The 24,040-nt window shown below is 52.5% G+C and overlaps 2 protein-coding genes across 2 annotated transcripts; both read left to right on the forward strand.

Annotated features, from left to right (window-relative positions):
- Window positions 1-5,176: 5,176 nt before the first annotated feature.
- A4GNT (alpha-1,4-N-acetylglucosaminyltransferase) lies at window positions 5,177-7,158 on the forward strand. The gene is made up of 2 exons (XM_010127259.2): window positions 5,177-5,596; window positions 6,545-7,158. The coding sequence occupies exons 1-2, from the start codon at window positions 5,192-5,194 to the stop codon at window positions 7,154-7,156; spliced, it is 1,017 nt and encodes a 338-aa protein (XP_010125561.2). The 5' UTR covers window positions 5,177-5,191; the 3' UTR covers window positions 7,157-7,158.
- A 1,696-nt stretch (window positions 7,159-8,854) lies between these two features.
- Window positions 8,855-23,721, forward strand: DZIP1L (DAZ interacting zinc finger protein 1 like). Its single transcript, XM_086754850.1, has 15 exons — window positions 8,855-8,942; window positions 12,381-12,902; window positions 13,763-13,847; window positions 14,733-14,857; window positions 15,215-15,376; window positions 15,606-15,738; window positions 16,823-16,968; window positions 17,516-17,546; window positions 18,349-18,394; window positions 18,861-18,993; window positions 20,135-20,327; window positions 20,645-20,822; window positions 21,686-21,837; window positions 22,649-22,788; window positions 23,581-23,721. Exons 2-15 carry the CDS (start codon window positions 12,426-12,428, stop codon window positions 23,719-23,721), a joined length of 2,142 nt encoding a protein of 713 aa, XP_086610976.1. The 5' UTR covers window positions 8,855-8,942; window positions 12,381-12,425.
- Window positions 23,722-24,040: the final 319 nt, after the last annotated feature.

A 24,040-nucleotide genomic window follows, 5' to 3' on the forward strand; every position in this document is an offset into this window, starting at 1 on the left:
TTTCAGAGTAGGCAGGCTGTTTGCTGCCAGCACAAGCGGTGGAGGGGATGAGCTGAGTGCTTTTTGGCGGCTCAAAAGCACTAAGTGGTTGCTGTCGGTGGAGAGAGGTGGTTTTCTGAGTGGTTTTGCCGTGTTTGCACGTGCACAACACGCAAGGCTGCTGGCACCCATTGGCTGGACAAAGCTTCCAGCCCTGCTGGGGGATCTGCCCTGGATACATAACCTTTCCAAAAGTCAGGAGGAGAGGTGAAAAAGGAGCAGGAGGGGAGCTGCAAAGAGCCTGATGGCTGTGGGTGATCGAGAGACGGGCGTTTCCATCCCAGTGGGATGCTCTGCTCTGCTCGCACAGGCTGAGTGGCACTGGTCCAGCGCAGGAGGGATGGGATTTCCCTTCGGTGCTACAGGTCCACATCTCCCTTACAAATTCTGCTGTCCCAGCACAGGACAGCCACTGAAGTTCATACTCCTTACACCCCAAGGCCAGGAAAGCGCTGGGGGCACCTGGCAGTGCTCCTGTGCCTCTCAAGGCATCCTCCTGGGGAACAGGGTGGGGGGACAAGCAGAAGCTCTGATGGATCAGCAAACCCGCCTGCCTGCCTGACCTCTAATGGGGAGCTGGGCAGGCATCTGAGCTTGTCAGGCAGCCAGTTCAGGATGTGGAGTGTTATTTGGGATGCGTTTGTGTAGGAGGCCCCTTTCTTGGAAGTGTTCAGAGCATCAGTGCCAGGCCAGCAAAGCTGTTCTTTGCTACGGGGCAAAGAGATCTCAGCTATGGCGCAAAGTAGCGGTTCTACATACAAAGAAAAAAAAGGCTTAATGTGCTGTAAAGCACCCCAAAAAGCTGCAAATGGTTTGCCTTCTGGCACCCACTTGGCTCAGTCCCACCCACCGTGCCTGACCCTTGCAAGGTGGTGGGGCTCACTTTGGCCGCTGAAGGACCTCGCTCTGCGTGCTCCTGCGCTAAGCACAGCCCCAGCTCTTTCCTCGGCCTTATCTCAGCGCACCGGGAATGCAAACACCAGAGCTGGTGGAGAGCAAGCCATGAGGCTGCTCCAAGCCCTGGCCAGGCAGAAGGTAGCGGAGAGGCAGTGCAGCTCCTGGGGCACAGGCAAAGGGCTCTCCACCAGCTGTGGATACCTTCCAGGGTGCTTCAGCTTGGCTTTGCTCCTCAACAGACCCCACACTTTGCCTGCTTTTTGTAGCCAAGAGGTGAGTTTTGCTTTATCGCTACGAACATGTTGGGGTTGTGGCATCTGAAAGCAGGTAAGAAGTGGTGCAGTAAGAAGCCCCTTCACTGGCGTGCGTTGCTGGAGGTTGGAAAACCTGCGCTAATCAGAGTCTGAAGTGAATACGATATGTTCTTCTACAGGTTTTCCGTTTGAAAGAGGCTTCCAAATGAGCCTGGTGTTAAAGCTGGAAGGAAGTTGGCTTTGAAGTGCACGCACGTGCGCTAACGTGATTGTAGCTGTAATTTACTTGAGCAGTTTCTGTAAAGACATGAAAGTAAACTCATGTAGGTTCAAGCGATGCCGTGTCTGTCACAAATAGGGGCTGCCTTGGGGTTATTCCCTGCCAGGAGAAATACAGGCAGCCACACAGCTGGGTGGGTGCAGACCCAAATGCAAACCCCACTGGCTCTGGGAGGAAAGCTGCAGATTTGGGGATAGAGAAGAGGATGGGAGTCTCTTGAATCTCGAGGGATGCCCAGGAGCCGTGGCAATGCGGATTTGGTGAGAGTGGAGTTCGGCATTGCCAGAGGACTGATATGTGTGTTATTTACCTGTGGTGTATAAACTGTAATTCATAATGAAGGTGCCCCGCTTCAGACAGCCTAAAACTCAAACCCAATCTGGACTAAAGGGCTGTGCAAGCTGCAAGTGCTGTTATTTTTTCATTTAAAAAAAAATCCTTTCAGCTAGCGAGAAGACTCGGTCCCCTTGCAAACGGAGCCGGTGTTCTGAGTCCCTGTGGGGCCGGTTGTGCCCCGTGGGCTGCCCTGGGAGGGGATACCCCTGGCAAGGCTGCGGCTGCAGGGACCCCCGCGTTTGCCGTGGGGTCGGGCTGTCATGCGCAGGGGGTGTGCTCGGCTGCCAGCGCCCCGGCTGGTCGAGGTACTCCTTTTGGTGGCATTTACTGAAAAATCCTGCTCTACCTTTCCCGCCGCACATGTCTCGCGGACACCTCAGAGGAATTATCACACATTCATAGTAATCTCTCTTGTAGTCTCTCACCCGTTTTCATCCTGCACTTGAAATGCTGAAATTGCCCCAAGAAAAGAAATATCTGTACAAGATGGGCCATCACGCCAGCGTGCCGTCTGCTGCATCCAGAAGAGCAACCCATGCAGCGGGGTAATCTATTCAATGGCTGGGATTTATTTTTAACATTCCGTTCTGCAGTCCTTTTAACTTGAACAGGGAAGTGAACATTTTGATAACAGCAGCCTCCAGGTCAAATGTGATGAGAATTCATAACTCGCCACAGAGGGCTTTTGGAAAACCAACCAAGCAAAACAATTTCCCAGAATGAGACGATGAAGATTCGCGTTTCTCTTCACAATGTCGTACACAGAGCCGGTATCTGCCGGAGTGTCTACTTATTCTCTCCCCACAATTTGCAAATAAAATGCCTCCCAGACTATTTTAAATTTGAACGACTATTGCGAGCACAGCCTTGCTAGGCTGCTCATAAAGACCAGAGACATCGGATCTTTAGGCTATCAAAGAAGAAATATTAATCCGGTAATGGGAATGTTCTGATGGTCCCATTTCTAATCAAAGCAAAGCCTGACTTTTCTGCTTCAAGCAAACATTGCCAAGAGAGTGGCATCAAGATTTAAAAATCGCAAGGAACAGAGGGAGGGAGCTCTGGTCCCTGGACTGCGCGGGAGCGGCACAGAAACAGCGGTTGGCACGGTTTAGGTCAGAGTTGGGGAAAAGAAAAAAAAAAAAAAGGCCTGAAAATCTGGCCAAGCTGAGGTTGATGAGGGAGCTGCTAGGAGGCAACTTTTTCTTTCCGTTTTATTTTCAAACAGCTGGAATAAGCCAGGAGCATGTGTCTGAGAAAGAGGAGGAGGGGAACACGGAGGGAAATGTAGTCCAAGTGATGTGGTTTATTTTAATCTCGCTTGGGCTCGGCTGCAAGCTTTTGTGAGGCACCTGGATGGTGCTGGGGCTGTGGTGCTCTGCAGCACAGGCTGCTTTGTCTGCAGGCTGGGGAACAGGTAGTTTCCAAACCGCTTGTATTTGCTCTCTGTCCCGTGCCTTCCGTCCAAACTCGATATCTGCAGAGAGGCCCTGGGCACGGGGTGCTGCCTCTCACTGCAGGGGCTCCTCTGCAAAGTGCTGGGGCAGTGAGAGAAAGCGGGAAAAGAACGTAATAATAATAATAATTTTAAAATAGCATTCCCTCCTCTGCAGGCTGCAAACCTGCTGGCTTTGTCCAGCAGATCCCACCCACAGCCACACTGGTGCCTGGTGGCTATAGCCCCGTTACCCCCTTCACCCCGGCATCTTCTCCCGTGCCGTCGTGGGAAGCCAGGGTGTCAGGAGAAAATGTGCAATGGCAAGGAAAAAAGAACACCATTTGCTATGCGGCATGGAAAGCTGGACTGATGGGAACAGTCATTGCTTTAATATTTAATTTGATGCAATCTAGCTCTGAGAAATGGATCGGAAGCTGCCACAGCTTCACGCGCGCGCTCAGCGCTTGTGGGGGAATGTCCACAGGGTTTGCCATGCTGCAGACTTATCTATATTCTGGTTGGGTGATGTGGTAGTGTGTCTCATTAACTAACTGAGCACACAGAGCCCTATTTCCTCCAATTCCCTTTAATTAATTGAACTTTAAACACTTCCAGGGGTTGCTTGGACATTGCGTTGTCATTCAAAGTGTCTCCTATCCACTGGACCCTGGCTCCTGGTTTCTGCAGAGCAAATGTGGTTGCTGAGATGCAACCAGGTGGCATTTCAGGAGGGAATTTCCTTGCATGACGAGCCTGTCAAACAGTACAATGCAGATAAGGTTCAATCCTGCCTCTCTCCAGCAAGAACTCCCTGGTGCTGTGGGGGCTTGTGTTGTGGCAAGACCAGGAATGAGGAGCTGGGATGATGTAGGCATGAGATGGATCTCACCTAAAACCTGACCCTTCTTTGTCCTTTTAGGTGAGTCCCATTGGCCCCAAACCATTTCTGGGACTGAGATTCAGCCCACAGCAGAGCCAGTTTTCCTCCGTGCACCAGTCTCCTGCTTTCAGAAATCTCTTTGCATGCTCCAGACACTTTGGTTGTCTTCATCAGGGAGCTGGGCTTCAAGGGAGCCTGGTTGCCACTGTGATGGCAAACAAACAAGCTGGAAATGTGGATTTGTCAGAACTATAACCCAGGTAGGTCCTAGTTCCTTGCTTGTACAAAACCACCCATTTTTTATCCTTACATCTGCCTCTCTCTGGTTCTTCTGCAGCCCCCATCCCTGCAGGACCCGAGTCCCTCATGGGCTTCAGGGTTTAAGCGCAAGCAGAAGGGGCAAACTGGGGAAAAGACTTTGGTGCCTACATGCAAATGTTTTAGCTTTGGCTGACACATCCCAAACTGCAATCATGACCTTCCCCTTGCTGGGACTCCCAGCCCCCTTGGCCACCTAATTCCACTGGCACATCAGGGTTTGCTCCTCAGATCCCCTGGAGCTCTGCTTGTGGACAAAGACATGTTGGCACAATCCAGTAGTGCTTGGGAAGTTTCCTACAGCAGCCTGCCCCAGGGATGGGCTTGGGGGGTCCTTGCTTTTGACATGGGGCGAGGTAATCCTTCTCATCTTGCTCTCCCCACTCTCTCTCAGTCCTTCCCTCTCTGCCACCCCAATGACTGCATAGCTGTGCCATGAGCGATAGCCATACGTCCCTTCTACAAGACCTCTCCTGGTCCCCCATTGCTGGCTGGGGATGAGGAGGTGGGACCCCAGCACTTCACCTCCCGGGGCAGAGCCCTCTGCACCGTGAGACATCTCACCAGCCTTGCCCTGGGGGAAAGGCATGAGCTTCACCAAACTGCCTTCATGCTACACTGTCCAAAGCCACATCCTACCGTTTCCCAGTCCTGCAAAGTAATAACACTAGTGTATATTTTTGCTTTTTCTTGTCTCTCCTTAGCATCCATGTCCAAGGTATGACCCTAAATGTCCAGGGAAAGCAAGAATGTTGAAGAAAATCCAGATATGCCTCTGCTTCTTCTTTGTATCTGGCATTTTGTACGAGATCTCCCTGCTGTCTGGCTGCTGCTTCTCCTATATGCCTATGTCCAAGAACTTCCTGACACCTGAGCAAGTCTTGAACCTCGGCAAAAGCATCATCTTTCTGGAGACGACAGAGCGCCTGGAGCCACCTCCACTGGTGTCCTGCTCCGTGGAGTCTGCTGCCAGGATTTACCAGGACCGGCCCATCATCCTTTTCATGAAGGGACTTACGAACGACACGGCATTGGACTTGAACTCCAGCTATGTGGCCTTCTCGCTTTTGTCTTCTATGAAGAATGTCTTCATTTTTCCTCTCCAGATGGAAACTGTCTTCCAGGAGACTCCTCTGCTCCAGTGGTACAACCAGGTGAGCGTTATAATAAGTGGGAAATGGGAAAAGAGTTATAAATAGAGGGGAAAAAAGGGTCTGAAGTAGGCTTAAAATAAATGGAGGAATGCAGGACTTGCTATGTGAAATTAGTAAATTTTTTTTTTCTGGTTCAGAATAGATTCATTTTTGCCATGTTTTGCAGTGTATTCATCTATCTGTTTATCGAACACATTATCAGCATTTTCTCCTCTGTCTGGAGAATCAGATATTTTGGCAAATGAAACATTGGTAAAAATAGATTGCATACGTGTTTTGATAAAACATTGCTTAATAATCTTTCTCAACAGAAGCTGGTTGAACAAAACGTACTGCCCGAGTCATCTGAGTGCTTGTTAATGCTGCCACACACCGACAGATCCCGCAGTAGATAAGAGGCAGGAGAGACCTCAGTTTTTGTAATAGCAATACGCAAAACTGAGGTGGGATCTTGTGAGTGCCTCCCTGGAAATAAATTCCTGGCAAATTGCCTGCAAGTACCTTTTGTCAAATTTGTTTGGCTCTGTCTCTGTGCAGGCCAGGTGTATTTCCTCCAAACTCTTTCTTCTCCCGAGAAAAAATGACTCCAGATACCAACAGTGGCAATAAAACTCCTCCAGCCTGTTTCAGAGAGCTGGGAGTGATCAGGGAGTGTGTTAAGTGGATTGTGTCCCACTGAAATAGCAGGCAGTGATTCATGGTATCATTGATTTAACATTGTATGTTCCATCAAAACACCCATGCAATGTTGTTGCATTCATTTCTGTTAACAAAGCATTGCTCTGCACTGCCTCCTTATCTTATTCCAATAAAATCCAATAGCTGGAGGAGAAAAGGCGGTCAGTGACATTTGCAGGCGCAGTTTTATGGTACAATTTGCATCCCAATGGATGGATGTAGTCCATTCTTTGCTGGCAGCATCACTATCTCACCTTTTCAATGCCGCAGGTAATCCCAGAGCAGGAGAAGAACTGGATCCACGTCAGCTCCGATGCCAGCAGACTGGCACTCATTTGGAAGTATGGAGGCATCTACATGGACACAGATGTCATCTCCATCAGGCCCATCCCTGAGGAAAGCTTCCTAGCAGCGCAGAAGTCAAAGTTCTCCAGCAACGGGATCTTTGGCTTTCCTGCCCACCACAAATTTATTTGGGACTGCATGGAGAACTTTGTTCTCAAGTACAATGGGAACATCTGGGGGAACCAGGGGCCCTTTTTAATGACAAGGATGCTCAAAGCCATCTGCAATCTCACAGATTTCAAAGGCACCGAGGACCATAGCTGCCAGAACATCTCCTTCCTCAATCCCCAGCGTTTCTACCCCATTCCATACCCAGCCTGGGGCCGGTACTACGAGGTGTGGGACAAAAGCCCCAATTTCAACCACTCCTATGCGCTGCACTTGTGGAACTTCATGAACCACAACCGGAAAACTGTGGTTGCAGGCAGCAACACGTTGGCTGAAAAACTGTATAAAGCCTACTGCCCCACCACGTACAAGGACCTGATCCAAAATGCTAAGCTGAGGGATCTCACACACTCCGAGGACACTGCGTGACACAGTGTAAGGAGGAGGGGGGGTGATCATCCAGCCCTCCCTGTCCTGAGGCCAAAACACAGTCACCACTGCTGTCAGTAGCTGGCTTCACAAGAGAAGGACAGACCTTTTCATAACCACCATTCCCGCTCCCTTGGGATGCTAAGGAACGTGTCCAGAATGGTGGTGGGTATCCATCAGACGTAGCCCCCAGTGACACTGAGGGCACCTTTGCTTCAGTTCTGTTTCATGTTTTGGTTCGTGGTGCTCATGAACGAAACCTTCCTGAATCAAATGGACTTACAGGCCTTACTAGTGAGCTTTTCCAAGTGAAAAGTTCATAAAGAGATACAGGGCCTCCTGGGAGGAATTTCACCTCTGCACCTCTTGCCGTTATTGGCAGCTACCCGTGTCAGAAAAGTTGCAGAGGCCACAGGCTTTGAACTGGGCTGAAGCCTCTGAGGCAAGTGTAATGTAAATGTATAGCAGAGGACAGAGGAGAGTAATTGCTAAGGAAGAGAAGCCCAAACCACTGTCTTTTCATTAATCTGTGTTTTTCTCACACAAACTTTACACCCTACGTTTTTGAGAGGGACCTTATCACTGCAAGTGAAAATAAAATGATTAATAAACCACCACTCCTCTGAGCTTGCTTTCCCCTGCATCCCCCTGGGAAAATGAGTCCCATTTTTCAAATGTTTGTGCTCCTCCACTTTTACTTTGGCTCCTTCCAGGAAGGGGCTGCACTGCTCCATCCTCCAACGTCAATTCTGGCTACAAAGAGTCACATCTTCCCCTGGAAAGGAGATGCTGAGGTGCCAAGAAAGGATACGAGTGGCCCTCCAGGGCTCCCAAATCCCTTTGAAACAAATGGAGTTCAACTACCCTGGAAATGAGATGCAGCAGCTCTGGTCACCCTTGTCCAGCTGTGCAAAAATCCATATTTAACCCCAACAGGGCTGCCAGTGACTTTTTTTTCTGTTGAAGAGCAGTGCATCCCCTTGCATTTACATTTTTTTTTTCCCCAGGGTAATGCCAATCCACCCAATTCCCTGAAAAGAAACCCAGATTGCAAATCTCTTCTAAGTCTGTCTGAACAGCTGTTTTTAACTTGGGAGCAGAAAGGCGGGGGCGGATCGGTGGCCCGTCATCGAATGTTTGCCATCTGCACAATGCTATCTTCTGTCAACACAGCAGCTAATGAGCGTGCTGCAACGCGCAGCCCGGTTTCTGCAGCTAAGAACCGCAGCAGGATTAACTGGGAGAAGAAAGCCCTCTTCCCACGGGTTTGCGCGCGCGCGGGCTTCATGCTGTGTTCAGACATGGGGCTGGAGGCTCCTTCCAGCCCCGTGTTCCCCTCCCCAGTAACACCAAAGTCAGTCGAGCTGCACCAGTACAGGGGCAGGCGGTGCCAAGCCGAGCGCTGCCGCTTGGAGCAGGAACGTGGCGTGGGGGAATATTTTGCCGTTCCCTTTCCCAGGGTGAAGCTCTCACGGCTGAGCCCAGGGCTGTGAGTTTCCTGCCCCACTGCAGTCTGCACTGGTTGAGCTTTGCTCCTCGCTCCGTCACAGCGGGTTTTGCCTGCCCGTGGCGTTGGGAGCTGCTTTTCCTCCACAACTTTGACTTTCCTGTGCTGAGAGGTTGCAGGGGAGGAGTGTAGAGTTACAGCCCGGAAAGTTTTCCCAGTTTCCCACATGGCTTTGGACAGCCTCCGGCAATCCCTAGCGGCCTCTTGCCACCCACGTTCATTGCTCTGCTCCCGTCCTCATCCCCCCTCTCCGGTGTATCTTTCTGTCTCCGGCAACAAGTGAGTATTTGCCTTTCTCTGCCCCATGGCTTGACTCTCCAGGCCTCCCTCTCCGGGCAACGGCCGTGTCCGTGGAAGGGAGGGACGAGGCTGGGGGACGGGCAGAGACTTGGCCCACTGGAGCTCACTCTGCTGATGAGCTCAGGCGAGAAACATTTCCAAGGCTCTGCTGTGTTACGTAGCGGCTCCTCTGCAGATGAGGTCTGATCTCGTCTCGCTTCTCTCTCATGCTTAAACAATAATTTACCGTCAGGACTTTTCGCACACACAGCTGACCCCAGCCAAGGTCCGGCATGGGGGCTTTCTCCTGTGGCCACCTGAGTGAGCTGCTGCTGCTTGGCATGAGTCCCAGGAGATTGCATTTTGGCAAGAGGAGAAGCTGAGAAAGGGAGGGAGGTGATGGCTATTTTGGAGAAGGGTCCAGAGGAGGCAGGGAAGCTGCTTGAGCAGTCAGGAGGGGAGTCTGGGTCTCCTGACACCTCTCTGCTTCGTGGTAAGGCGTCTCCTGGTGTTTGCAGGTTCCCAGAGCGGCAGGGGAGCAGAGGGATGCTGGCACCCGGGGCACCCTTAGACTTTGCTGGGAGTGGAGAAGCCTTGAGGTGTTCAGGACGGTGAAGAGGATCCCAGGGTGCCAGCGGAGAAGGGAACAAACAGATTTCCCTGCCAAAGGATGGGGATTGCAGAGAAAAGGACCATGCAGCAGCCTGACCCAGCAACTGTGAGCTGGGACAGCAAACACACTGTTGAAGAGAAGTCAGTCTTCAGAGCTGGGTTCCCAACTAGCCCAGTGTGGTGTACCAACCCCTCTGAAGCCATGGTTGCACTGTCTGAGACCTTATGTATAGCATTTTGTGAAAAACAGAGGGAAAAACCCAGCAGGCTCCAAGCTCCCACAAGCAAGGCTGAGGCAGGCGACGGGGCGATTGCAGCCATGCAGGCACTGAGGGCTGGGTGAAACACGGCTGGCTCTGGTGCGTGAAGACCCTGTTAATATTAACCAGGTTACGCAACACAGCCTGCCCCCAGGGGTGTGGGGTAGGTCATTAGGGGATTTTTGATTAGAGGTGGTTAATTCCTGCAGCGAAACCTCACCTGCAGGGACCATGCACCATTACCCAGCCATCTACACAGCATGCAGCAGTGAGTCAGAGCTGTACGTACGCCTGTGTGTACGCGTGTGTGTATATATAGGTATGCATGTATATATATGCATACACTTTGCTTTGCCTGATGCAATGAAGTGGGTTGTTTGCCACTGCAGTGCTGCTAGCGTTACACGTCCCAGCCGTAACTACAGTGACGATCCTTGCTGGCCCTACAAGCCTGGAAAGGGTTGCTGATCTGGTATTTTTTTTAGGCAGACACCAAAAAAGATAAAAAAGGGGCAAACCCTGGAGGGATGCTATGGTTAACTACAGTGTCACACTGGTCCACAGCCGTTCCCGGAGGCTCTCGTGCCTTGCGTGAGACCTCTTCCCAGGTTACCTGCAGCCCCAAATTGGGGCTTGTCAGTCTCCTGCTGTATTGAGGCAGTGGAATAAGAGAGAAGAGGGTGAGAAAGAAGAGGGGGTCAGGTGAAACTCATGTAGAGCTAAAATGTGCTTAGAAGATCCACACAGGTTGATACAGGTGGGTTCAGAGCAGTCATTGACCCTCTCCTCTTTAAATGTAGCAGGGAGAGGCCTCTGGGAGATGGGACTGCAGGCAAGAAGGTAATTAGTGCTGGTGAGCTGATTGAGCAGGGCAGAGATGTAAAGGGCCCTCTGCAGGGCCAGTATTAGCAGGGAGGGAGGAGATCCTTTGTCCCTGAGAGTGAGAGGGGGCTTTGCAGAGTTTTTGATGGGTCTGAATGCTGAACTGAGAGCAAGCTGGCCTTGCAAGATGAAGCAACCTCTGCAGTGCAGGTAGCAGAGACCCTGGGGCAGGGATGGAAAAACAGTCCCAGGGGATGGAAAGCACTCATGGGCTCCAGACATCAGGGGCTGCAGTATCAGAGTTGACTGGCTTCACCCTGTGCAACCTAGATAATTCCTGGGAAACCCTGCGATTGCTCCAGCATCAGAAGAAGATAAGAACAGGATTATTTTATCCCAGCACGTGTGCTGGCACCATGCAAAGTGTCTCTGCTAGGCTCTGGGTTGGGAAGCCCTGCGTGGAGGGCTGGCTCTGCCTGGCAGCTCCTTGCCCTCTCCCTCCCCATGCCCCCATCACCCTGTGTGCCTAGTGGGACTGAGCCTTGGAGCCTCCCATTTGCAAACAACATTCTGGGGCCTGAAATTAGGGGGGAAAAAAAAAAGCTGATTTTGGCACTCTTTCTGCTGCAAACAGGCAGTGATAACCACTGCCCACTACTCTTCCTCTGAGTTAGCAGGGGAGAGCCTAAGAAAGCTCGGCTCTCCTGTGCCATACACGTGGCTATTCAGCGTCTCCCTGGGTTTCCTGAGGCTGGGTGTCCTCGCCCGGTGAGCCCGGCGGTGGCCACGGGCTGTGCGGGAGGCACAGGCGTGCGCGGGGCGATGGGCTGGCTGGGAGCCCGTTGCTGCTGTACACAGCACACCCAGCAACACGCCAACCCCGCTCTGTCCCAGGGCCATCAGCCTCTGCAGGAGCCCCATCCGCATCCAGAAACATGGTAAGTGGCCTTTCAGCAAACAGGTGGGTTTTTGTTGTTGTTGTGGGGTTTTTTGTTGTTCTGGGGGGGGGGAGTATTTGGGTTTTTTTTGGTTTTGGGTTTTTTTGGGGTTTTTTTTTTTTTGGTTTTGGGTTTGGTTTTTTTTGTTGTTTGTTTTTTTTTTGGTTTTTTTGTTTTTTTTTTTTTTTTTAAATGAAGTATCTTAGAAGTGGCATGTGAGTGTTGCAGAGGGGAAATTTTCCCGTGGACCAGCAGCAAATCCCTAGCTAGGAACTAAGATCAACATAGGTCAGTTTCACAGATTTAAAACTGTATATTTTAAATACAATTGTTTGTTTATTGTTTAAGGCACAGCTAGGAAAACAAGCAAACACCACTTTGGGAAATGATCTGGATTTGGATCAGAGCAGGGCACCGCAGAAGGCAGCAGTGTTGTGATATTAAAGCGTGCCGAGCGTTTGCCGTCTGTTGTTTGAACACGGGCTAGGTCTGCATCCCTGAACCAGGCACGCTCGGGAGGGATTGACCGGTTCGTTCGGAACGGGTTATTGTAACGCATTGCAATGTGGTAGTTGTACAAGTCTCCTTTAACTAAAGCAGATGGTAGAATATTTTTTGCAGAGTTTGGCACAGCAGTAGATAGCAGCTCTGGACGGGGAAGGAAAGGAAGGTTTTTGGTTTGCTGCTGCAGAGGATGAGCTCTGACCCACTCCCCGATGCTGGCAGCGTGTGCAGGCTGGCAGGGGCTCCAGGGGAGCTGGGGAATGGCCGTGGAGTGAGCCCTAACACATCCTTTTGCCTTCCAGCCCTTTCCTGCAGACGTCTACCACCCACTGCGCCAGGCTGCAGCAATGCCAGGGGCATCTCCAGGACTCACCATCCCAGCGGATGTTCCCCCCTTCCACTTCCAGCCCCGTCGGGTTGGCGTCGACTGGCGTCGCTTCGGCGCCATTGATGTGGAGCGGGTGGCCCGGGAGGTGGATCTGGCCACGCTGCAGGAGCACATTGCTAGTGTCACCTTCTGTAACCTGGACGGGGAGCGGTGCCCCCACTGCGGGCAGCCGGCAGACCCTGTCCTGCTGAAGGTGCTCAGGATGGCCCAGCTGAGCATCGAGTACCTGCTGCACTGCCAGGAGTGCCTGGGGACCAGCCTGGCCCTGCACGCCCAGCATCTGCAAGATGCCCAGGCCCAGCTGGCCCGTGCCCAGCAGCAAGTAATGGAGCAGGCAGCGCAGCTCCGGGGGGCAAAGGAGGAGAGCAGGAGGTGGAAAAAGCTGATGGCCACACAGCAGCTTCTCCTGCAAGCTGGCCCCAACGCCTACCGCAAGGTGCGTGACAGAAAGGTGCGAGGGGTGTAAAGCACATTCCTAGAGAAGGTCCTGGTCAGTCCTACTATCCCTGGTGCTGGTTCATCACCTCCCTGGAGACTGTGAAGTCCTTGCTAGGGAAGCTCCCTTTTTTTTGTGCTAGCTACAGGTAGTCAGAGCTGCACAGAGTGTGGGAGAGGTGGTCTGTAGAGGGCTGGCTGAGGAGATCTCGCAAAATCCCTACGTCCTGGGGGACACCTCATGCCAGGGAGACTCTAAACAACCTCCAGACCAGAGAAAGATTTCTGCGTGCTCCTGGATTTGGTGGTGATCTTGCTTTTTGTTCCCTGCCAAGCTTTTCCCACCCTTTCAGCAGGAAGCCTGCTGGCTGTGCCTTTTGTCTGCTGCTTCTCCATCACCACATTAACCCACTCACTTATTCCTGGAGAGTAAAAGCCACCCAAACCAGGTGATTTAGGTCCGTACAGCTCCACTAGCGTGGCTCTCCCTTCCTCCAGAGCTGGAGCAGGACCCTGTTATAACCAGGACTTTGCTGCTGCTTGGCCACTTTATTGCACTGCTGTTGGGGAAAGCAGCAGTTCCCCCCCCTGCCCTTCCCCAAGCAGTATCCCTGCACCATCTTGGCTTCTGCCTCCTCCTGACCCCTAAAGCATTTTTTCCTTGGCTTCAGACAGAAGCAGCTCCTCATACCCTCCATTTATGCACCTCCAACATGACAACCATGTCTCTTGGGGTCTCCCCTTTTGCATTAAAGCAGCAAAGCTTTGCCTGCCAGGCAGGGGACATGGGGACTGTCCCTCTCTACAGACTCCCTCCCTCTGCTGATTTTTTTTTTTTTTTTTTTTTTCCGCCCTCTCCAGTGCCACCTCTGCAATAAAGCCTTCATGAACGATGCCTTCCTGCAAGCCCACGTGCAGCGCCGGCATGCAGAGGCCACCAAGGCAGGTGAGCCCTGGGACAATTTCTCCCTTTACTTTCCCAGGCAGGTTTTTTCCCCAGTTGGATGTGGGTGCTGGAAACCAAAGAGCAACCACAAGTGGTTAAAGACAACTTCCTGTGACTTATTTCTTCTATGAATGTTTACTGAATGCTTTCTGCCTGCTGCCTTTCCCTCAGGCACAGGTAGGACATGCGGCCAAATGTGAGGCTGCATGAGCATTTAAAGTTCATCTCTGTGCCTCAGTTTCCCTAAGGATCTTTTCCACCCAAAGATTCCATGGGACCATGGGGACGAAGCTATGCTGGGGAGTTTGGGAGAGTGTTTTGCTGGAGTGGGAGAGGGCTTGACCTTCCCCATGCCCCTTTTTTGGCAAGGAATGGATGCTCCTTTGCAAAAAGCTTTGAAAGCTGTGGGTGGAACGTGCTGTGCGAGAGCCACGAAGCCTGGTTACAGCTTCACCTGGACCCAGCACTTGAACTCGGCAGATAAACAAGCTGCTGTTGCTGGTGGGTTGAAACCTCAGCCCGGGGCTGGTGCAATGCAACAGGCTGAGCTTTGCTCCAGAGGCGCCTTCTCCGGTGCAGCCTGAAACGTCTGAGCAGGGCACTTCGGCTACTTGGGACAGCAAGAGCAACGCAAAACTGTGCTGCTCCACGAGCCACTCATCTCTCCAAGTTTACAAAAAAAAAAAATAATAAAAATAATCAGAAGCCACCTAACCACACCTGGATTTTCATGGATTTTCCCACAACTCACTACCTGCTTCTCCACCCTGAAACCCTGCAGCTGTTTTGCTTGGTACTTTAGTAGGGTTCGCAAATCAAAATCCCAGTAGGAGCTGTCAGGTCACACGCTTGCTGACAATACCTCTGTTTCCGTGACCTTTGCAGAGAGGCAGAAGATGAAGCAGGTGGAGCAAATGGAGGGTGAGGTGGAGGAGCTGAAGGCAAAACTGCGGGAGACGCAGCAGCAGCTGGAAGCGGAGAGGCAAGCGGAGAAGCTGCGCAGGGAGCAGGTATGGGGCCAGGGCACCGCTGCCTGTTTGAAAAAGTAGGGGGAGGAGAAGTGATGAAACGCAGGGTGTTTTTAAAGCACGGGTGAAAAAGATGCTAAAAAATATTTTATGATGAGGCTCGTGTTTATTTCTTTGGAAAACGTACCCCCCCCGAAATTCCCATGGTAAATGTCATGTGGAGATAAGGACTGTGTAAGCGTGCCCGCCTAGGAGGCTGTGCTGCCTCGGCCTCCCCACGGCGTGCAGGCAGGCTCTGAGCATCAATGGGTGTAATGAGAGCGGGCAGAAGCCCCAGCCCTTGGTGCTTCTCGTCTGCAGCCAAGACTTCTCCTGCCCCAATGTTTCCACTCTCTCTAGGAAACGGAGAGAGCTCGCCAGCGAGAAGAGGAGGGCAGGAGAGATTTGGAAAGGTGGCAAGAAGAGGAGAGGAGGAAGCTACATGAAGAGATAGATGGCCTGAGGCAGCTCTTCCTTGCAGCATTCAAGGATGTGGCCAGCAGAAGCAGTGCCATAGAGGGGGTGAGCAAGCACCTCGCATGCTCCTCAAGGCAGGCGAGGGGATGTCCAACCTGCTGCTTCACCTGGTCCAGGTGGCATCACAGGTTCACAGCCCAGAGTCCTCATTTCTTTGCTTCTGAGGCACACGAGCATTTTCGGGTTAGAAGCAGTGGCTGGCCAAGTTTGGACTCCCTAGGAGGAAAGTGGAGCCTCCTGTGGGACACACAGCTCCTTCCCCTCCCCACTCCAGAAACTGCAGGAGCTTCAGGCCAAGGAGGTGACGGAGTCCAACCTGGGGACCCTGCGGGATGATGACACCGAGGAGGCACGGTGGCAGGTGCCAAGCTGGACAGAGCTGCGGGGTGAGCAGGAGAAGATGGCAGCACAGGTGAGCAATGGGGTACCTGTGTCCTTACCCCTGCTGTGCATCCCAGGAGGTCCATTTGGATGGAGATTGACCTCCATCCATGCACCTCTGTGTGCACCTGCTTTGTGGATATCTGGTCTTGGCTCAGGTTTGGGTAGCAATGAGCCCCTGCTGCTGCTGTAGGGCACTGACAGTCCAAGCCCAGCAGTGGGACCTGGAGGGTGCAGAGGGCATGTCACAGTCCCAGGTCATCCCTACTTACTGCATGGAAGCCTGTCTTCACTGGAGCACTGCAGAAGCTTACCATATGGAAAAGCACTTAAATAAACAAAAGAAATTTGTTTACCTGTGCATCAGCTGCCTTCTCAATGTCTAAAAACATCTGAAGGCTTTGCTGTGCATGGTACTTCTGAGCACGGAGTTAGTTGGGAATGGCATTGCCATTACATTGTCAACGGTCCTTCAAGGCAGAAAGGGAAGCTGAATTTCTCTGAGCATGGACATGACTGGTGCTCATGCCCACAAGAAGCCTGCAACCCAAGGAGGGAAATGCCTCTGTGTTTAATTTGGCAGAGGGCAGAGCAGAAGCAGGTGCTGAAGGACCTGCGGAGGGAGAACTGGGTGCAGGAGGTCCAGGTAGGTGCCAGATGTCCTTGGCAGCTCCCAGGGACCTTGCTCAGAAAAGGCCTTGTTTCCTTTATAGCTGAAAGCCCAGAGGTGTTAGGAAGAACTGGGGATGTGCTCTCTGCAGATCAGCCCAGCAAGTGGTAGGTGAAAATTGCAGGGCTACACTCTTTAAGTGATCCTTGGCTGGGCTTCAAAGCCCAGGGCAACAGAGTATGGTTATTACGTTATCAAGGGGAAAGCACAAAGGGAATGCAGCAGCCAAAGCTGTGTCCTATTGTGGCTAATAAGACATGAGCTTGCCACCAGCAGGCTTTGGAGCTGGCTGTAGGTCTTCTGCAAGGCCAGATCTGCCCTTCAGAGGACATCTCACTAATGAATAAAAATCCAGAGAGCTGCCCTTCCTGGTGAAGGGAAGGGGTGGCTGCAAAACTATTTTTACCATGTTCAAGCCTTCTTGTTCCTTTTTTGCCCCTCTCAATTGAAGAAAGAGAGCAGGACACTCAGTGCCATCCCATCCCAGGACCGGCGGGCAGTTGTGGACCATGTCCATCGGCAGATGGATGTCCTCAGCACCCATCTCGGGGAGCAGCCCAAGGTCATGAAGTCCCAGGAGAAGAAGGCAAGTGAAATTTTAAAAAAAAAAATGATGGCCTTGGTTTGTCAAGAGGGTTTAAGCAGATGTTTGACTCTGAGCAGCCTTCAAATATTTGCTGAGTTAAGACTAAGCCTAGTTTCAAGGCCGTTCTGTAATGCTTTGCTACATCCGACTCTTTGTACTCGTTAAACATGGAGCATTATGTGAATATCATCGGCATGAACCGTGTCCATCGGGGCATAGATGACCAGGGCAACACTTTGCATTACAATCTGGAGCATCTTTTACTTCTTATCAGATCCATGACTGGCACGTGGGGTATAAGAGGATGGCATCTGATGTGCTAGTGATGATCTTTATGGAGAGGAGAGCCCCAAGCTGACCCCTCCAAGTGTGGTCTGCTTAAGGGAAATAGCTCTTGGGTAATGTGTGTGCCCACTTTAGGCTCTTGCTATTTTCTACTCCTTTTTGAATGCATTTAATAATAACACTCTGCAGAGAGAGGAAAAATTACCCAAAATTATAGACAAAGAAATGATCTTTGAATAATGCCCAGTCTATGTCTTTACAGATCAAGCTGCTCTCTGCAAGCAAACCTGAAGGTAATGATTGCATTTTTAAAGTGACTCAATTTGTATCTAGATAAATTTTTCATAGCTAACAGCCCTTCAGACCACAACGTCTCCTCTGCCTCCCTCTACAAAAGCGTGCCATGTTGTCCTCTCCAGGGAGCTGGCTGTATGTCCTCTCACACAAAGCCGTGGAGGGGACACCTCCCAGTCCCGTGACTATCTGCTGCAGCAGCCTAGACCACAGCTCTGGTCGCTGGCACAATGCTGACTTGTCTCTTGGGTGGGTTTGGCATTGTAGCTGTACCCCAAAGGAATGAGATCTCAATCAAGGGCTTGCAGCAAATGGATGACCTCCAAAATGATGCCGGTGGTTATTTGCATAAAAATAAGGAGCTGAGGCAGCGGTGTTTTTTTTTTTTCTTTACTGTCTTTTTTTTTTTTTCTATAATCAGGCACCAGGGAAAGAAAACAGGGACTTCTCAGTTCCCTAATGCCTGCAGCTCAGCTGCAGACTGGGCCAGGTGCTGCTACTCAGGAAACAAAAAAGGCCATAAACCAGGGATGGCTATTAATTGTTGACACCAGCCCTGAAGGGTAGCAGAGGGCTGTTTGCCCACTGACATCCTCCAGGCCTTGGCGGGCGAGCACCCCCATGCCTCCCTCAGGGATGTCTTCCAAGGGCTGGTGCCAGGCCTGGGCCAGCCTTGGGTCCCCAAAAGGACAGGTGTGCCTATCCTTTCTGTATAGGAAAACCAAGTGGTGATCAGCGCTTGCTTCTGCACTGGAGCCTTGGCTCCTCCTTGACCCTCACAGGCTCCTTTCTTCCCTGCAGTGACCCAGGAGGTGACCAAAGTGGTGGCTGATGAGTCAGCAGGTGAGTACCAGAGTTGGGACCATCCCTATCCTGAAAGAACCAGGATGAAACTGGAATTTTGGTTGGGGTATTGTACGGTGAGGATGAGGGGGTGCTGGGCAAAGCTGGTGGTGATGAAGTGGTGTGCTGGGGACAGAGGGGATGGGCTTGCTGGTCCCATCTTGCCTATGCAGAGTACAACAGCATCATGACCAGCCCTGCTGCCAGCCTGTCACCCAGGAAAGCTGTCCCAGGCAGCTGCTGGGCTGGGGGTGGGATTTTGGAAAAGCTGTGAGCAGGACTTAATCCAATCAGAGGAGGAAGTTGCCCCTTTGTGGAGGGATGTGGTCTCCTGAGAGTAACCAGTTGCTTGCTCTGGGACTGGTGAGACCCATGTCCCTGAAGAGGAGGAGGGACCCATCAGCCGGCTCCCCAGGGCGCAGACCGTGTGTCGCTGTGCTGGTACCAGCACCCACCTTTACTCCAGACAGGGAGGAGGCTGCCCAGGGTGGGAAGCAGAGGCTGCTGGAAGCCCTGCGGAGAAACCCAAACCTCCTGAAGCAGTTTCGCCCCATCCTGGAGGAAGTGCTGGAGGAAAAGCTGGAGAGCATGGGAGTCAAGAGGGTGAGTCTGGAGTCTTTCAGTGCCAGCATTTGCGCTGCCAGCCCTGAGCCAGTGTGGGGACACAAAGGTTGGTTTTTTTTTTTGGCAGGGAAGAACAGCTGAAATATTAACAGGCAGTAAAAAAAAAAAAACCCATCTGGAGCGATTGCACCCTGAGAGGCAAATGGGAAGGTGGAGGCAGGGTCACAGGGAATAAACTGCTGTGCTCCCATCCCTGAGGTTGGTTATTCCTATCTCCCCAGCAAATCTCTCTCCCAAGCAGCCTTTCATATGCTAAATTAGCCAGGGCTCCCTCTCTTCTAGGAGAGGAGGGTGTCTGAGGGCACAGCAGCCCCTGTCACAGGGATTTCAAGGGGACTTTCACTGTCCAAGCCCTTTTCATGCCAAGCATATTAAACAGTACCTCCGACAAGTCTTCCGGAGCTGCCGGCAATGCAACACTACCACCTAGCACCTTGCCAAGCTGGTGCACGGGCAGCGAGCAGGCAGGCAGCAGGCATGGCTGCTGGCAACCCATGATGTTCTACCAGCCCGCGTTTCGGAGCAAGGTGGTGTCTCTGCTTCGGGTCGAGAAAGCCGCAACTGAACCGGCTTCTGGTGTGATTGTTTCCTGAAGGTGCGTGGGTTCATTTCCCATGGGCCAGAGCCCTGGGATGTCCCCCGATTCCTCTCCTATTTGGGAACACTGAGGTGGTTCCACAAGCAGGAGAGGTGCCCAAAGCCAGGCCCACAGGCGTAAACCCCCCCCCCCCTTCGCTTCTCATCACTTTGCGTCTCTACAAGCCCAGGACATTCGTGGTCGCAAAACCTGCTCAAAGTTGTAAATGTCTCCTGAAAGAAAATGCTGTACTTAGCCTGTAGCCCAGAAATTCCCTAAAATAGCTGAGATTTACCTTCAGCAGCCATTTGCCAAAACAGGTGAGGGATTTGCAAGTGAAGCCTCACTGTGGGCTGTTTGCATGGGATATGTTGTGCTGGGGAAACGACGGGTGTCAGGGTGGTGAGAGCTTCCTTGGGGGTGGGACAGGGCTTGGAGCTTGTGGGACGCTCTTGAGGTGCGGGCAGTGCTGCCGAGGGCTTGTTTCACTACCCAGTGCCATGGGAGGGCAACACCAGGCTCCTCAGCCACCTTCCGCTTTAGGTTGCGAAGGGGATCTCTACTCGGACCTACAAAAGCCTCCAGGCTCTGGTCAGGCTTCAGCAACGACAGAAAGCTGAGAAATTTCCTGGTCTCCTTAGCCTGAGGGACAAGTTGGTCCAAGCAGTGATGAGGAAATGCAGGCGATGCCAGAAGACCAGCAGTGCTTTTCCTCGACAGCTCTCCATCCTCCCAGGTGAGATGTCCTCCTGTCCTGTCTAGATACGAACCATGGGGACTGGTGGCCACGGGATGCTGTCCTTATCTTGTTGTCCCAGTGGGACAACAAGATGGAGAAAGGGCAGGAAAGGACATTGGGAAAAAAAATAAATCAGCTGACCCTGAAAGCCCTAGCAGAGCAAAATACAGGTTTGGTGGTGCTTGCAAATCCCTCTTTCCCCCACTTTCTATATAACTCCTGGCGAGGTGGTCTGCATGGCTCCCCCAAGGGCAGCTCCCAGGACTACCAGGAGGTGGATGATGGTTCTCCTTGCTCTCAATGTTGCCTTCCAGCTCAAAGCCTGAAGAGCCCCAGGCCACTTCGTGGGTCACAGCCCGTGGCAATACCAGCTGCAGGAGCAGCTCCTCGGAGTAGAGCTCACTCCACTCACAGGCCCCCAGGGACTCCCTGGGGCGCCCTGCGAACCTCCAAAGCCAGCAGCCCCCTCCGAGCATCTGTCCCACGGTGGAGGTGAGTCCCATCACCTTCTTTTGGTCTCCAAGCAGGCGGGCAAAGTCTGGCACCCTCAGCCATGAACCAGCTCCAAGTGTGCTGTCGGTGCTGCCCAAACTGCCTTTGGAAACTGCTGAGTGGTGGGTGATGTGGCACACCGGGGTTTTTTGTGGTTTTGTTTGTTTGTTTTGGGTTTTTTGTTTGTTTTTGGTTGGGTTTTTTTTTTTGTTTTGTTTGCTTTTTTGGAAAAGGAGTTTCCTAGGGTCTCCCTGTCTGTATGGGTGGACTCTAACTCTGCAAATTCAGACCTGAGGGCTTCTACCCCACCATGTGGTGCTGGAGAGAAACACAGGGTGTTTCCCACTGATATTCAGCTCCTTTTTCCCCTTCCAAAACTTCTTTGAGAGGATAAAGGAGTTCTCTTGGGGTTTTGGAGCAAAAGTAAAGATGTAAAATAAAAGCTTGGAGAAACTGTGCAGACCATGCAGAGAAGAAATAATGCGGAGAGGGTGTGAGGTTTCTGCAGAGAGGAAGAAGAGCTCATCCGTGGCCGAGAGCCGGTGAGGAAAAGGGTGTTACTTCTTTGCTCCAGGAGCAAGAGAAAGTCAGACCTAGGTTTTAAATTCAAGCAAAGCAATACCAAGCACAGGCAAGGCACGGGTGTGAGTATTTGTTGGACATGTTAGCGGCAAGGTGTTTCCAGTCCATGGGCGTGATGGATCTGTCCATATCCATGGGGAGTGCGGGGCTTCTCGATGGGCCACCCTGCTCAGGGCTGGATCACAGCCCAGAGCATTGCAGGGCTTCCCTGCATCTGTGTCAGGAGTGGGGAAGGGGACGCCGGAGCAACCCCACGCCTGACCCATCTCTCTCTGCACCAGCCCAGAAGCGATGCTGGGAGGGAAGAAACATGCCCTGTGCTCTGTGAAGCTCAGCCCTCAGCAAGAGCTGGCGGTCTCGGCAGTGGTGCTGGGGGATGAGACCGACTCCAATGGGTCAGACCTGGACTCCCTGGAAGAAATGGCCGGTTCAGGTACTGCCTGTTCTTGTAGCAACCACTGTGGGTCAGCGAGGTGGTGGGGACGGTCCTGGTGAGCACCATCAGTGCTATTGTGTCACCTTCTTCCTGGGGCTGAAGTGGGACAGGTCCTACCCTGCCATCCCCCATATCCGGCCAGGCAACAGGGCACTGGTGGCTTTAACCATCTGCAGTGGCTAAACACCTGCAGGGTATTTTCCTGGGGTGCAATAAATTCTGCAACTGTTTCTTTGCACTGAGGGATTCCAGACTGTCTGGAAGATGCAGGGAACCCTGTAGGACCCCCAGGGGCTGTCAGACACAAGGGGAAAAGCTTGTTTTAACTGTCAGCTCTACGCTGTAAAACCCAATGTGAACCGTGTGTCAGGGACAAGGTGAGGATGCTCCTGAGGCCCTCGGAGAGCTGGGGGGCAGTGGGAGGCACCTCTTGCCCATTAATTAACTGTGGACAGCAGCAGGTACTCCTTGCATGTGGTTTTGGTGTGTCCCAGGCCAAAAAAGAGCTGTTGGTGCTCTACTGCAGACCGCCAGCCCAGGCTGGGTGTGTGGATGGACATTCCCTCCTTGCATACACAGAGCATTACCCACCCAGTGCTCGCGTGGGGAGGGAAGCCCCCGTGATTTATTCTATGCACAAAACATTTTCTTCCTCAAACAGCCCCATTAGGATGGGTCCGGACATAGCTAGTGAGTTTAAGTTATTTAGAAACCAACTCGCCCTGTGGTGGCTGGTAGTCCCTTCCCTTCTCACGGAGCTGAGCCATCACCGTGCCTTGGGACTCCCTGTTTAACTTTTCCTGCACAGGGACTGTCATCTCCACCATGGCGAGGATCTTGGAGAGACATCTGGACGCAGCGGCACAGAGGCCGCACAGCAGGGTGAAACTCTTTCCAGACCAGAGCTCAGCATCACCAAAAAAGAGCCAGCCTGCCAAGAAACTCCAGGTACCTCATGCAAATGGCCACAGGGCTGTTCCTTGACATAATTTCCAGGAAAAAAAAGGCCCCTCAAACCCTCTTCTCAGCTCATACCCACCAGTGGTGCCTCAGGGCGTAGGCTGTGCGCAGGGACTTCAAACCTACAGCAGCAGAGACCGGGCCCTTGGCCCCTTCATCCAGTTGCAGACATTTGTCCTTCCCCTAATGTTTGTCCCTTCACCCTCTTCGGGGGAGGAAAAAAAAAAATCAGTATTCATGCAGTTGGGAGCAAAACAGTAGGCTGTAGGGAATCAAATTGAGAAAAGGTCTCTGGAACAAATCCAGAGATAATTGGAGTGATGCAATGGCAAAATTATTAAATTACTAAAATGAGACTTAAACATAACCTCAATTTATGGGGGAGAGCTGATGTAATTAAAGTGGTGGCGGTGTCAGAATTAAATTGCTTTTTCAGAAAAAAAAATATATATTTTATTCAAGGGAGGCCTGGCATAAATACTGGGAAGAATTTTTTTCCCCTTATTGCAATGATGATGAAATTCTAGGCCTTTATCCAGCAAAGTGGGGAGAGGAAATAAAAAAAAAGGCATGAGATTTGAGACAACTTGCAAGCCATGGAGGTAGAGAAGGGGTCTCCTGTGTGATGCAACCGCATTTGTCCCTCTTTGCTCTAATTTTTGCATCGGCCTGATGGAGAAGAAATCCCTGTTGGTCTGTCACCGGGGGGCACAGGGTGCAGACGGGGGGTGTGGGTCTGGCCCTGCAGCTCCCCGTCACCCTCTGTGTGCTCCTCTCCAGCTGGCAGGTGACAGCAGCGACCTGGAGCTCTCCTCCCTCGAGGACCCGGCCGAGCCTCCCCTGCGGGCAGCTGCCGGTGCTCGGGGGGCCCCCTCGTTCCGCGGGGCTGCGCGGGGACGGGGGGCGCTGGCGGGGCCGTGACTGCCCCGCCCGCAGCCGCTGGGTGGCGCCGCAAGACCGGCAACGGCACCGGGCGCGCTCCCGCAGCCCCGGGGGCCGCTCCTGCGCCCCCGCCGCCCCTCTCCCGGGGAAACCCCGGTACCGGGGCCCTCCCGGGCAGCACGGGGAGGGTCGGGGCCTACCTGGCCAGCCCGTGGATCCCACCGAGGAGGATAACTGCTGCGCGGTCCGAAAAGGAGCGGTTTCTGCTGTCCCGTCGCACACGCACGCAGCGCCCGGCAGCCCGGACAGCTTTCCCAGCCCCAGCGGCTCCCCCCAGTCTTCGCATCCCACGGGCCGG

The sequence above is a fragment of the Chlamydotis macqueenii genome, chromosome 9, assembly GCF_036417535.1.
Source record: "Chlamydotis macqueenii isolate bChlMac1 chromosome 9, bChlMac1.mat, whole genome shotgun sequence".
NCBI classification, from domain to species: domain Eukaryota; kingdom Metazoa; phylum Chordata; class Aves; order Otidiformes; family Otididae; genus Chlamydotis; species Chlamydotis macqueenii.